Below are 13,262 nucleotides of genomic sequence, written 5' to 3'. Positions count from 1 at the left end.
GTGCAAGTACTCTATCTGCAAACAAGAAATCACTTTTTTTTCCTTCCCAGAAGCCAACTTTCAATAAGATTTATTTCAAGTGACAAAAAAAACGCATGCAATGACAAAACGCATGCAGAAAAAACGCATCAAAAACGCAGGTGACCTGCCAGTGACCTCAGATGCAGATTTCACCTGTGTCAAATCCTGAGCAAATACTGAGCCAATCCTGACCGTGGAAACATGCTCAGGTGAGTTCCGAGTATTTGTTATTGCTGGGAGATCTAGTTTTCATCGCCTCAGTTGCATGATTTACGGCTTCCAGATACGCTGAATACAAGTGGGAATTCCCTAACAAACAGGCATTCCTCACATGTATTCAGCGTATCTGGAAGCCGTAAATCACGCAACTGAGGCGATGAAAACTATATCTCCGAGCAATAACAAATACTCGGAGGTCACCCGAGCAACGAGTACACTCACTCATCACTAATCATTACGGTATGACACTCCATTGATAAATATGGAGTGGCTGAGTGCCAATGGCTAATTAAGGATTCGCCACAAATGATGGCATTTTTGACAAATGTGGGACAGAATATTTTTTTGCACTGGAAGATTTGGAAGATTTGGGTCATACATATCAGCTTCCCATCTTGCCAAGTACAGTTTTCCCTGGGAATAACAGTCTTCTAAGACAACTCATTTTATTAGGACTTGTAAATTAACAAAGTATATAGATTACCAAAAGGAGTTTTTTGAACACAAGCGGAAAGTTTAGAGCTAAAACATCTAGGCTAAATTAAGATTCCAAATATTTTTAGCCAACTCATCAATTGGAACTTTTTAAAAAGAAGAAAAATTTGGCACAACTCTACTGCAGTTACCCTCTGGTGTACCTTTATGCAAGTTTTTTTTTAAAAACGGTTCTCTGGAGGGATCTTCAAAGACATGTACCTTTTTATTCAGAAAGTTGCAAAAATACTTAATGACAGGACAGTTAATGACTGGAAAGAAGCCCTTTTTTTAAACTTTGCATCAAAGTCATGAACTGCGTGCAGAATTTTCATGAATTTGGCACAATAATTGTCAGCAAATACCTTAAGACAAAAAAAAAAAAAGAAAAGTGACTTAAAAAAGGTGCAAATGATAAATCATCATCATATACTCTATATAAAAACTCAAATTTGTCTTGCTCAGACAAAAGAACTGCAGGTTCACTCATGTGACCACCATGTCATTATACTGTATGGAGAGGAAAGAAAGAGAAAACAGTCAAGAGAGAAACACAGAACCATGGTACCGAGCTCTCCAACAAGTCTTTTATCTCCCATGAGAACGGGATTCACATCCTGACAGCTCAGTGCTGCATTATAATTTCCTTGATGCTGCTGCGGTGTCTTTCTGTGTGTTAAAATAGAAACGAAAAGCAGCAATTCCTAGCTGTGTGCTGTACTGTGAATGGAAGAGATCACAGTAACCAAATAGTCTTCTCTGCTCTGAATGGATTGCAAATTAAGAGATAAATCTTGAGAAGGGGAAAAGAGATGAAAATTTAGCGTACAAGTCATACGATGGCTAGAAAAACTATTGTTCCTCACATGCACATAGAGGACAAAATATTCAGAAAAGTTACTCAAAAGTATAGTTACCCTTTAAATTGAAGAAAAGAAATTATAATCTCTAACTCCCAAGAACCCATCCGTGTAGATATGTACGGTATATAGTTTGTTATAAATGCCAAACCAAAAACTGGCTGCATTATTTTATCATCTTTATACCTCCACAAAAGAAACATAAAATGCCACTAAACAATGTGCAAACTTAGGGTTTACTGTACTGGAAATCTATGTGATGAAATGTATTTTAATAAAACTTGGAAATGTGATTCAAACGTCTCCAACAGTCGATCAAGCACCACAAGAAACAAATACACTGTGAGGCCACAACATAATTAACAATTATATCTATTATGTAATATTCACATAACCTCTATGATAACATTCATAACTTAAAGTGCAATTATTATAAGGTAGGAACTGTTTCAACAGAATTCAAAACAAGTCTCCCCTGAAGGGTTAATTAGGCGGACACTGTGAAGATCTACGAACCTGTGATTAGGTGGGATGTAACGGTATGTGCGTCTCTACCATGGTGGATGGTTTCAGCAAAATCAGCAGCTGTAAGTATTACGCAGATATCACTATAGACGTGGTGCAGTTCAGCCACACATTTACCGCTCCTCATTGCAAAGGATGAAATCCAAGGTAACTCCCACAGAATGAACGTGAATGGACTACTGAAATCTGCAGTGACAGTCAACTTTTGCTACAAACTTTCTACACACTGTGAATGGGAGTTAGTAAAATCTCATCCATCGTTCTGTTACTGTTATATAGAAAGGATTTTCCGTACAGAAAATCCAGGTAGAAAGTGTGCAACCTATACACCCTGTGTTCGCTATCATTGTTAGAACGGCCAGGTGAAGCAAATTTCCCAGCTTTATAAAAATCCTGCCTCCTCTAACCTGGGGCCAAAAGCAGCAGCTATAGGTTCTGCTACCTAGCACTCTGAAAATAAAAATGAAGTCCCACAAAGCAGGAGAAGGCCATAAGAAGAGAGCAAAGCGTTTTCAAGTTACATTTTGAACTGAGTAAAAAGCAAGTAAGAAATGTCAGTTAACAGGAACGGTGGAGGTTCAAGTAAGGTCTGGAAGACCAAGCAAAATTTCAGTAAAAGCTGCTCGTAGGATTTCTAGAAAAGCAAATCAGAACCCTCCCCTTGACTGCAAAAGACCTTCAGAAAGATATACCAGAGTCTGGAGTTGTGGTGAGTTGTTCTACTGTTCAGAGACACCTGCACAAATATGGCCTTCAAGGAAGAGTAATCAGACGAAAAACGTCCTAACCATAAAATTCAGCATCAGAAGTATGGAAAAGAAATCGAAACAAACCTGATGTATTTTGTAAACAAGTCCTGTGGATGGATGAGGTTAAAATAGAACTCATTGGCCACAATGATCAAAGGTATGTATAAAGAAAAAAGGGCACAGAATTTCAGGAAAAGAACCATTAATCATGGGGGTGGATCAACCATGCCTTAGGTTTGTGTTGCAGCCAATAGCATGGGGAACATTTCACGGATAGAGGGAAGAATGGATTCAATGAAATTTCAACAAATTCTTGAGGCAAACATAACACCATCTGTAAAAAAAAGCTGAAGTTGAAAAGAGTATGGCTTCTACAAATGGATAGTGATCCTAAACACACTTCAAAATCCACAATAGACTTCCTCAAAAGGCACAAGCTGAAGGTTTTACCCTCACAGTCCCCTTATCTGAACATCATTGAAAATCTATGGCTAACCCTCAACATAGCAGTGCCTGCAAGACAACCCAGGAATCTGACAGAACTGGAAGAATTTTCCAAGGAAGAATGGATGAAAATCCCTCAAACAAGAATTGAAAGACTCTTTGTTGGCTACAAAACGTGTATACAAGATGTGATATTTGCAAAAGGGGGTGCTACTAGGTACTAACCATGCAGGGTGCCCAAACGTTTGCATCGGCCCATTTACCTTTTTGTAATTTTTAAAATGTAAAAGATGAAAATATATATTTTTTGCCTAAAATAGGAAGGAAATTGGTAATTTTTAACTTTAGGCTTTTAGAGATCATTTCATCTTCGCCTTAACTGTTCACAATAACAGTAATTTAGTCCAGGGTGCCAAAATTTTAACAGGCTGCTGTGGTTCATAATGTGTACAGTGTTCGGTCCCATAATGTGAATTGAGTAACAGGCATGTCTTCAGCCATGAAACTGCAGGCACCATTACTCCACTGCATTTGCATTCACTTCTCGTTATCTCTTCTAAAGATTTTATTCCATGATATTATTAATGATGGTAATTTTTTCAATATTGTATTAATTAGCAAGATGAGTGGAAAAAGTCACAACAACCACAATGTGATCATGCCATGTAGAGAGCCTCATACACAATGTGACAGCAAGGTCAGGCAAGGAAGGTGCAGCAGGCATGTGATAGAGGAACATACAACTTACATCTTCGTCATTACACTGGTCGACACAGGGAAGTCAAGCCATGAAATAAACAGAAGTCAGACAGTAAGCATTATAAAAACAGACAGCATTACTAAACTGCATACCGTATATATTTATAGACAGCGGCATCATTTCCATCAGTCACTATGGCCAAGATAACTGGCACGATTATTACTGATTATATTTTCTGTAGAGTCTCAAGAACAGGAATCAGGAGTAATCCTGAGCACACAGTCGTGGAATTATGGAGATCAAAGGAAGGAAAAACATATTACTGATATGATGAAAAAATGGAAACTCAATTTTCAAAACATCTCAATTTATGTATTTCCAAGTATGATCTCCATATGCACAAATACAGGCACTTACATGCCTAAGCTGCTATCAATGAGGTTGGTGATGGCTGTATGGGGAAAGTTCTGACACCCTTAATGCATTAGGTCATGCAAATCATCACAATCCGCAAAAGGCAGCTGTAATTTCTTAACAATTACATCCAAGATGTGCTAGATGGAAGATGCTGCCGACCATTGTAGCACGTTAAAACCATGCAGGCTGCTGACAGTAATATGAGCAACATACGACCTGGTGTTGTGTTGAAAAATGGCTTCTGGGTCACTTTGGCGAAATGGCCATACCACTGGTTTTACAACAAAATCTATGTCATGCCAGGCAGTTACTGTACATGGAATGAAGAATAAAGGGGTCCGGCTACCATAAATTATGCCACCTCACACCATAATCCTGGCGTAAGTTCCCTCATAACGGCTTCTTCATGGTGTTGCCCATATGGTCTCCTGGTGGGAGACTGGAGGTCTATCCTCTTCATCGATGAATCCTGCTTTTGTCTTTGATAGACGCAATGATAGCAGTAAATATATTGTTCTGGAGACCACGTGGGCAATGCCTTAAAGAGAACTTCACGAGAAAATATCACATCAGTTAAATTCCTGAGATTATGGTATGGGTAGCAAAATGGATGATTGCCAGACACCTCCAGGTGTACTAACAGTTCAGCATTAAATTGATTTGCTCAAGTAACCAGCAGTACGGCCATTTTTACAAAGTGTCCTAGGAGTCGTTTTCCAACACAAAATCAGACTGCATGTTGCTCATGCCATTGTAAGATCCCCTGCATAGCGTAAACGTGCTACTGTGGCCTGAAGACTTTCCGAACTTGTCTCCCATCAAGCACATCTGGGACGTCATTGTTCTGCAAAGGGAGCAGCCAGCAGTGGATTTTGATGACTTGTGTGCCTCAAGTGGCAGAACATTCCTTAGACAACCATTAATAACCTTATTGATAGCAGCCAATGTGAGTAAATGTGTAGATTTCTGTATGTGGAGCTCATGCTGATTGCTGAATACATTGAGAGGCTTTGAAAATTTAATTTCCATTTTTCCATCATCTACATATCAGAAACAGGTCTATTTATCCTGTGATTCCAGTAATTCCACAACTTTTCCTTCTTAGTGTTTCAATATCAATGTTGAGGGGTATAATTAGGATAAATTAACTATGTAACAGGATATGAGCGCTAGAATTATATAATAATAGTAGCAATAATAATAAAGAATATATGTATTATTAAAACGATATTAGCACAGTTAATTTATCATAATATAGAATAGTAAATTTACTGTACAGGTTGTTACATTTGTTATGTTCAGGTTCATATGGAGGCACAGAGAGGCACATACAGTCCTGATAACTGGAACATACCCTGATTCTTTGTCTCTTAGATTCACATGAAATGAAAAAATGCTGAATAAAATTCAATGCACATCGAAAGAACAATAAAGCCCTTCAGAGGTCTATAGGGGCAGTATTAGTTTCATACAACTTGGAGGTTACTCATGTGCATAAGGCCTAAACGGTAGGAAAAACATGTGGTGGATCTTTGGCAAGTTGTTGGATTACCATGTGGACTTTGCTGTAGATTTCAGCACAGCTACATTGGAAGGGGTGAAAAATAATCCAATACCAAAACCGACATGGGACAGATGTAAAAATCCACACAAATTTGGAAGCACGTGAATTAGATTTGTAGAAAATCTTGATTCATTGCTGATTTTACACAAATCCACATGTAAAATCCGCAGCATCACGTGTAGACCATTTTTTGTACCATTAATTTGACATTTTTACTTGCTTTTTAGAGGGAATCTGTTAGCTGATTTATGCTGCCTGAACCACGACAGAATGAATCAGAGACTGGCTCATACATTCTAAACATCTGCACTTTACTTTTAAACACTGGTACGTTGAAAAAAAAAACGTATGGTTCAAATTGTGGCCAGGGACAAGGTTGCTTCTCCTAGTCTGCTCTGCTGTACTGAGAAGTCCCTCACTATGTACAAACTAGATTGTGGCCCGATTCTAACGCATCGGGTATTCTAGAATATGCATGTCCCCGTAGTATATGGACAATGATGATTCCAGAATTCGCGGCAGACTGTGCCCGTCGCTGATTGGTCGAGGCAACCTTTATGACATCATCGTCGCCATGCTGTGCCCGTCGCTGATTGGACGAGGCAACCTTTATGACATCATCGTCGCCATGCTGTGCCCGTCGCTGATTGGACGAGGCAACCTTTATGACATCATCGTCGCCATGCTGTGCCCGTCGCTGATTGGACGAGGCAACCTTTATGACATCATCGTCGCCATGCTGTGCCCGTCGCTGATTGGACGAGGCAACCTTTATGACATCATCGTCGCCATGCTGTGCCCGTCGCTGATTGGACGAGGCAACCTTTATGACATCATCGTCGCCATGCTGTGCCCGTCGCTGATTGGACGAGGCAACCTTTATGACATCATCGTCGCCATGCTGTGCCCGTCGCTGATTGGACGAGGCAACCTTTATGACATCATCGTCGCCATGCTGTGCCCGTCGCTGATTGGACGAGGCAACCTTTATGACATCATCGTCGCCATGCTGTGCCCGTCGCTGATTGGTCGAGGCCTGGCGGCCTCGACCAATCAGAGACGCGGGATTTCCAGGACAGACAGACAGACAGACAGACAGAGACAGAAAAACCCTTAGACAATTATATATATACGGTAGATAGCGGGCAGGTAGAAACTGGTAGGGACAGGTCTCTGGCAACTTCTCCCAGCCCCGCTACACATGACTGACAGGTCGTTCCCTATATGTGTGTATTAGGAAAGACCTATGAATCTAGAGGGGGCAGGAACAATTCGCCAGGAACCTGCTTCAGACTTCTCATCCTAGATAAAGTTTCCCACCAAATCAAAAGGGGGCAGATGTGCAGTACCAAGCACCGGCCACTATTCAGTTGATAAAGCTGTGTTCTGGAGCTACACAATTGAGCGATTCCATCCGCCGTCAACACTGGGAGGAGCTGACCCTAGGGGGTGCCGGGTATCGCACCCCCCACTGATCAGACATTGATGACCTATCGTAAAGATAGGCCATCAATGTTAAAGTCCCAGACAATAGCCTATATAACGTTTTGCAAATCAGACTTGGCTATTCAAGTTTACGAGGCTCCCTTAAAAGCAGATGGCAAACAGAAGCCATCCATGTGTCATCTGCTTCTGCCAGATCATCGAGATAGAATTTTTTGATATGATATAGATGCATTAATATAAAGAGAAAGCGTCAATGTAAAAGCTCTCATGAAAGATGACAAGGTTATAGCGTGGATTATGTGCACAAGTTTAGGATTTGCAGCAGAACATACTGCTGCAAACCCTGATGAGGAAAAACGCTGCATGTTGCAAAAACGAGTGTTTTCGGATGTTTTTGTTGAATATTTTTCCCTGCTAGTTAGCATGGTTGAAATACGCTGCAAAAATGCTGCAAGAAATGAGGCGGTTTCTATCTGCTGTAAATGTGAAAGGAAAAAAATATGCAACATGTGAATGTCATGATCCATTTTTGGATTCGTGGCAGCTCTGGTTCCACTGTTTTAAATGTAGCTTTTTTCCTTTCAGTACAGGCGAGGGTTAATGTCAGTTTTTCCCAGCTGGCAATCTGCTGTAACTGCAAAGTTGATGGGTCAGCTGATGTGGGTGGTGACCACTAACACCATCCTTTAAATGGTCACCTGATGCATCAGTTGACTGTTGCTGATAAGAGTTTCTCTATGGAGACCAGCCGTGCAATTGCAGTTCTCTGGTGTTTGGAGTTCTGTTTCTGTGTCATCTGCAGTGTGGAGCTTGGCAGCGGTGTCTGGAAGGTAAGTGTTGTGTTTATTCCTTGTCCATTTTGTGTTTGTTACTGTCCCCTGTGTGGTACTATCTGCAGTGGTGAGGCTAGCGCCCCGGACGATGTTCCTGACGGCGGTGGGGGAAGGACCCACATAGGGCATTAGGGGAGCACACCGTACGCTGACCGACCCCCAGTTCAGTCGTGTCACACTATGACATTGAAAGAGATTTCAGAAATAATGCTCTTGTAAAATGTCTAAGTGAAGGAAAAAGCAACAAAAATGCAACATGTGCACATATCCTAATAGTGGAACAAGACACACCATGAAACATGATTATACAATTACTGTGATATACCTGTAAATAGACACAAGCAGTACAATACACGATTCATACAGTAAAGAATGAAACTGGCCATAGCGTAATTCAATTTAATTAACTTTATTTTTTGCTTTCTGCCATAAAGTAGAGACTTTGTTCTATCAGTCTAGGATGAGGACGTAAGAAATCCTATGATGCTTATTAGGCAGAAGAATCATATGTTATGCTGGCACCAGGATCTTTCTAGTCTACAATAAACCTCAACCCATCCTCGTGTTTCATAAATTAATTCTAAGAATGTATTTCAGTGGTAGATCCTGAATTCAGATATTTTACACTGCGTATTATCAAGATGGGAAAATGATTTGAGCCAGATTGGATTATGGCTAGGAACTGCTTAGGCCTAAAAGAAAGCAAAATAGTAGTCACAGTAGTCAATATTGCATCAACAGGAGGCACTCACAGCTCCACATCATTGATCTGTTAGTAGCAGGCATCAAACACAGCTCAGCCGTGTTAGCTGCACAGTGCTTAGGTATTACTAGGCACATGGTGCTGGGAGAGCACATCCTAGTACAGAACTGTTGAGCTCGGCTAGAAACCGGGTAACAGATCAATGATGGAAAAATATACATGTACCTAAGTTGAGGTAGATGGAGACACTAAACCTGCGCTGACACGCTCGTGCACAGAATCCTAAAGTGTATTATAAATGTAAAATACACTTTGTGGAGGAAGCACAGCAAGATATAATGGAAGTCAGCTGAGAGGGCCTGCACTCACTGCGCATGCTCGACCAGGAGAAAAGGAGTACAGCAGGATAGATCCAATGGTAACTGATGGGAAATTACCGCCTAGAGGCCGTGACATGTACAAAATGGGGCAAATTTAACAAGGAGTTATAGTGGTACACATTAATATAACTTTATATCTACATTATTATAACACAACATTGTGATTTGGGGGATGTTAGGGAGTTTATATTGCTCTACATAAGAGAGAGAACCATCAAAGAAGCCGGAAAAATAAGAAATACATGTCTATTTTTCACTTTTTTCTTACAACCACAAAGGACAACTAAAAACATTTAAACAGTAGCTCCATTTATCTAGATATTATTTTTAAATATTAAACATATTCCTTTTGACAGGCCTAGAAATAGCAGTACAGGCTGGCAGTACGTCTTTTTTGTCAGTTTTGCTTTAATTATTTAGGCTTTTATTTTTAGTTTATTTCTGCTTTCATTATCTATTTTTTTTATTTATTTATTTCACACACTGTGCTCCCCCATAAGATGTTAAAGGGGTATTCCCATCTCCAAGATCCCACCCCAATATGTAGTAGGTGTAATAATAATAATATTAGCAAATACCTCCAGTTGGAAATATAGTATAGTTTTTCTGATTCGTTATGTCTCTTTCCTCATGTGCAGGCATTGCAGGACCTTAGGTATCCATGGTTAAGGCCACTAGCAACTAGCTATCTGTCACGATATCAGTGGTCATAACCATGGATACCTAAGGTCCTGCAATGCCTTCACATGAGGAAAGAGGCATAGCAAATCAGAAAAACTATACTACATTTCTAGTTGGAGGTATTTGCTAATATTATCATTATTACACCTACTACATATTGGGAGTTGTGGGAGGCAGTATAACACATTAATAAATTAGTTTCCTTGCTGATTTTCCCTGTAACTGGTGCTGGTCTATTAGCCCCAGTTACAGGGGAAATTCAGCCTCCTGCCTGCATAGCAGAGTTGTCTGTCTCCTAGTACCAAGCAGGTTCTGTTCCCTCTCTACATCGAGTGATCACATATGATCACTGGGACAGGAGAAACAAGTTATTTAGTCAAGTCAGTTTATAGTCTATGTGCAATGCAGAAGCAGTTAAAAGGAATCTGTCACCAGGTTTTTGCTACCCTATGTGAGAGCCTGATTCTTGCAGGTTTTTATGTGCTGCAGATCTACCAGTCCTCTGATTGCTCAGCACTTTATAACCCGCCCACACCACTGATTTAAAGATTTCCGTGTACACTGTGCATAGACAAAAAGCTGCCAATCAGTGTGGTGGGCTGAGTTATACAAAGACATTGAATATGGAGGACTTAATTACAATAGGTTTATTATTCTTCTAGCGATGATCTCCTGCTAATAAAACAGTGATTTTATCAAAACTACATCAAGCAGCCCACTAAGTAAAACATCACTGGATTCCAGGTCTTTATTTCTACATTCTGCTGATCTCAGATAAGGTGGTTAAAACAAGTGACAAATTCTCTTTAAAGTACACAATGGTCTTCTTAGACACCTGTAATGAATATACTTTGTAATATGCTGGAAATATGAGAAAACAATGTGTAAAGTCAGACATCTAATAGGAGTAACATTACAAAGAACGGTGAGAAAGTGTAACACTAAACTAGTTTCATGAACTTACAGTTCCAGGTCTGGTGAAGTCAATGCTTTGAGCTGCGCTTTGCCTCAGCTGGCTGTTAAAAAGTCGCGTACATACGCTCTGCAGATATTCAGGCGTTATCTGAAAGCAGATCACATAAACCACATTTTACACAGGGTGTCAAAAATAAAATCTAATTCGCCATAAACATAACAAACAGAATTGACACTGCTTAAAGAGGACCTTTTTACAATATCAAAAGTGCTCACTTTGGTCTTGTTCAATTCCTATTGTTCCCCTGAGTATTCGTTTTATGATTTGTTTTTTTTCAAATCCACTGTATGGTTTCAGAGATATGGCCCTTTTTACTTTCTGCTAATTTTTATGGTCTTTACCAATGAGGCGGTGCTTACAGATTAATTATACAGAGCAGTTTAAAGACACATCCACATAGAATCCTGTGAGAAAGGCCCCATTGGTAAAAACTATGGCACATTTAAAAAAAATAACAATAATCAAGGGAGCAGTAGGGATAAAAAAAAATTGCAAAAACTGGACAATTTTGACCTGGTGACAGAGGGTATGTTTGAGTTATACATACTCCCTGCCAGTGGGTGCGGCTTCGCTTCCATACACTTGTATGGAGCGAGGCCGCGCCCCTTATAGGGATGCAGCCGACTAGTGGGTGTGGCCAAATAGAGGGTGTGGCTTTGTTCCATACAAGTGTATGGAAGTGAGGCCACGCCCACTGGCTATGAGTAGGTACAACCCATACATATCCTGCGGTCCTGGGTCTGAAATCGGCGAATTCCCATAGCGCACAGTGCATGTGCTTGGGGATTCATCAGTCTGCAGTAACACAGAGTAACTGCAGACTTATCGATTTGGACCGGACAACCCTTTACATTATACACTTACTAGACTAGATCGTAAGATTTGCAAAAAGCTGTGAACATGGAGTAGGGGCTTCACATAAAGGTTTTTCCCCCTCTACATTATGATAGGTTGTCCAATCCAGCATTCTACTTATGTATAAAACCATCATATGGTCAGTATTTTTCCAATACGGAAAGGAAAGTACAAAATTATTGAAATCTTAAAGAAGAACTCCCATCAAACTTTTTATCCTCTTAATATATTGCAATCATCATATTACACAGCACTGTGCACTTACAATTGCTCATTTTTCCCTTCTACCCAACTAATACTTCTCTTCTCTGCTCTATGCAGAAACAGGAAGTCTTGTCCCTGCAGAAATCAGTTCTCTCATTCACCTTTCTAACTGGGCCAAATTTTACATTTCTTACCAGTGTCACTTTAAGTGATAATAAACCTGGAAAGCTTCAATGAATCCCAGTAATTCTAATAAAGTTTTTTCGTAACATATTGTTTTTTATGTTAATACAACAATTGAATCCCAAAACTACAGAAGAACGTACATATCTCTAGAACTTGTGAAGGTACTGTTAAAAGATTTTCTTTTTTATTGAATAAATAATTTAAAATAACCATGTAGAATATGCAAATATAATATCAGAGGCTGCAAATTCCATATATTAGTCACAGGAGAACAAATAACATATTTTTTTTTTACCATAATTAAATCCTACCACATGCCCACACAGTTAAGTATAGATTTAAGCTTAATCAGATGCTGAAAAAAGTGCACATAGTGCAAAGTGCTGTTTAATAGCGTGCAAATGTAATACAATAAGATAATAGTAAAGGGACTTACATAGGAAAACAGGGTATAGTAATGGTACTCCCGCCACCCCAATGCACGTTTCGTGTGGTAATTTCCTCTGGAGGCGTGACAATGGGGGACACTATGGGGCCATTAGGGGGGTTGTGAATGAGGTCACTTTGCAGAGAGGCATTGTGGGGGAGATATTATGGAAAAGTGCAATTTGGGGGGACATTCTGGAGTGGGGTAGTATGGGGAAAATATGGGGAAGGGTAGTTTGAGGGAGATATCTTGTACAGAAGAGCAGTGAGGGGCAATTATTTATTCAGGATCACAGCATGGGAAATATTTATATTTATGGGGCAGCATAATGATACTTTTATTTCTAATGGGCACTGTAAGGATGTGCTGCTGAAGACCGAGAAGAGAGCTGTCTGCAGAGACGTGCACTGGTGTAAAATCTCATCATGGCTTCTGTACTACACAGAGATAAAAGGGATGGGAACAAGATGAATCAGAGAAGATGTCACCTATTAGGTACCTGAATGCAAACATTTATTAGTGATGCTCACTATGTCTCTTCACTGCTGTGGTTCCTGTATGGTTGGCAGTCTGTTGATGGCTGGTAACAACTTCCAGA

At 40.0% G+C, this 13,262-nt stretch overlaps 1 protein-coding gene across 3 annotated transcripts in view; it reads right to left on the bottom strand.

Moving 5' to 3' along the window:
* ARMC9 (armadillo repeat containing 9) overlaps positions 1-13,262 on the bottom strand; it is a 270,125-nt gene that overhangs the window by 114,582 nt on the left and 142,281 nt on the right. For 2 of the 3 annotated variants that reach the window (XM_077290173.1, XM_077290174.1), the window contains exons 9-10: positions 10,981-11,079; positions 4,041-4,055 (exon numbers count right to left, since the gene is read on the bottom strand). In XM_077290173.1, coding sequence (XP_077146288.1) covers positions 4,041-4,055; positions 10,981-11,079 — 114 coding nt within the window. The remainder of the gene's footprint in view (positions 1-4,040; positions 4,056-10,980; positions 11,080-13,262) is intronic. The other variant, XM_077290175.1, reaches the window with a different exon arrangement.

The sequence above is a fragment of the Ranitomeya variabilis genome, chromosome 2 (genome assembly GCF_051348905.1).
Source record: "Ranitomeya variabilis isolate aRanVar5 chromosome 2, aRanVar5.hap1, whole genome shotgun sequence".
In the NCBI taxonomy this organism is placed as follows: domain Eukaryota; kingdom Metazoa; phylum Chordata; class Amphibia; order Anura; family Dendrobatidae; genus Ranitomeya; species Ranitomeya variabilis.
Note: the sequence above shows the minus strand (reverse complement) of the source record. Positions and strands in the feature narration are given on the sequence as shown.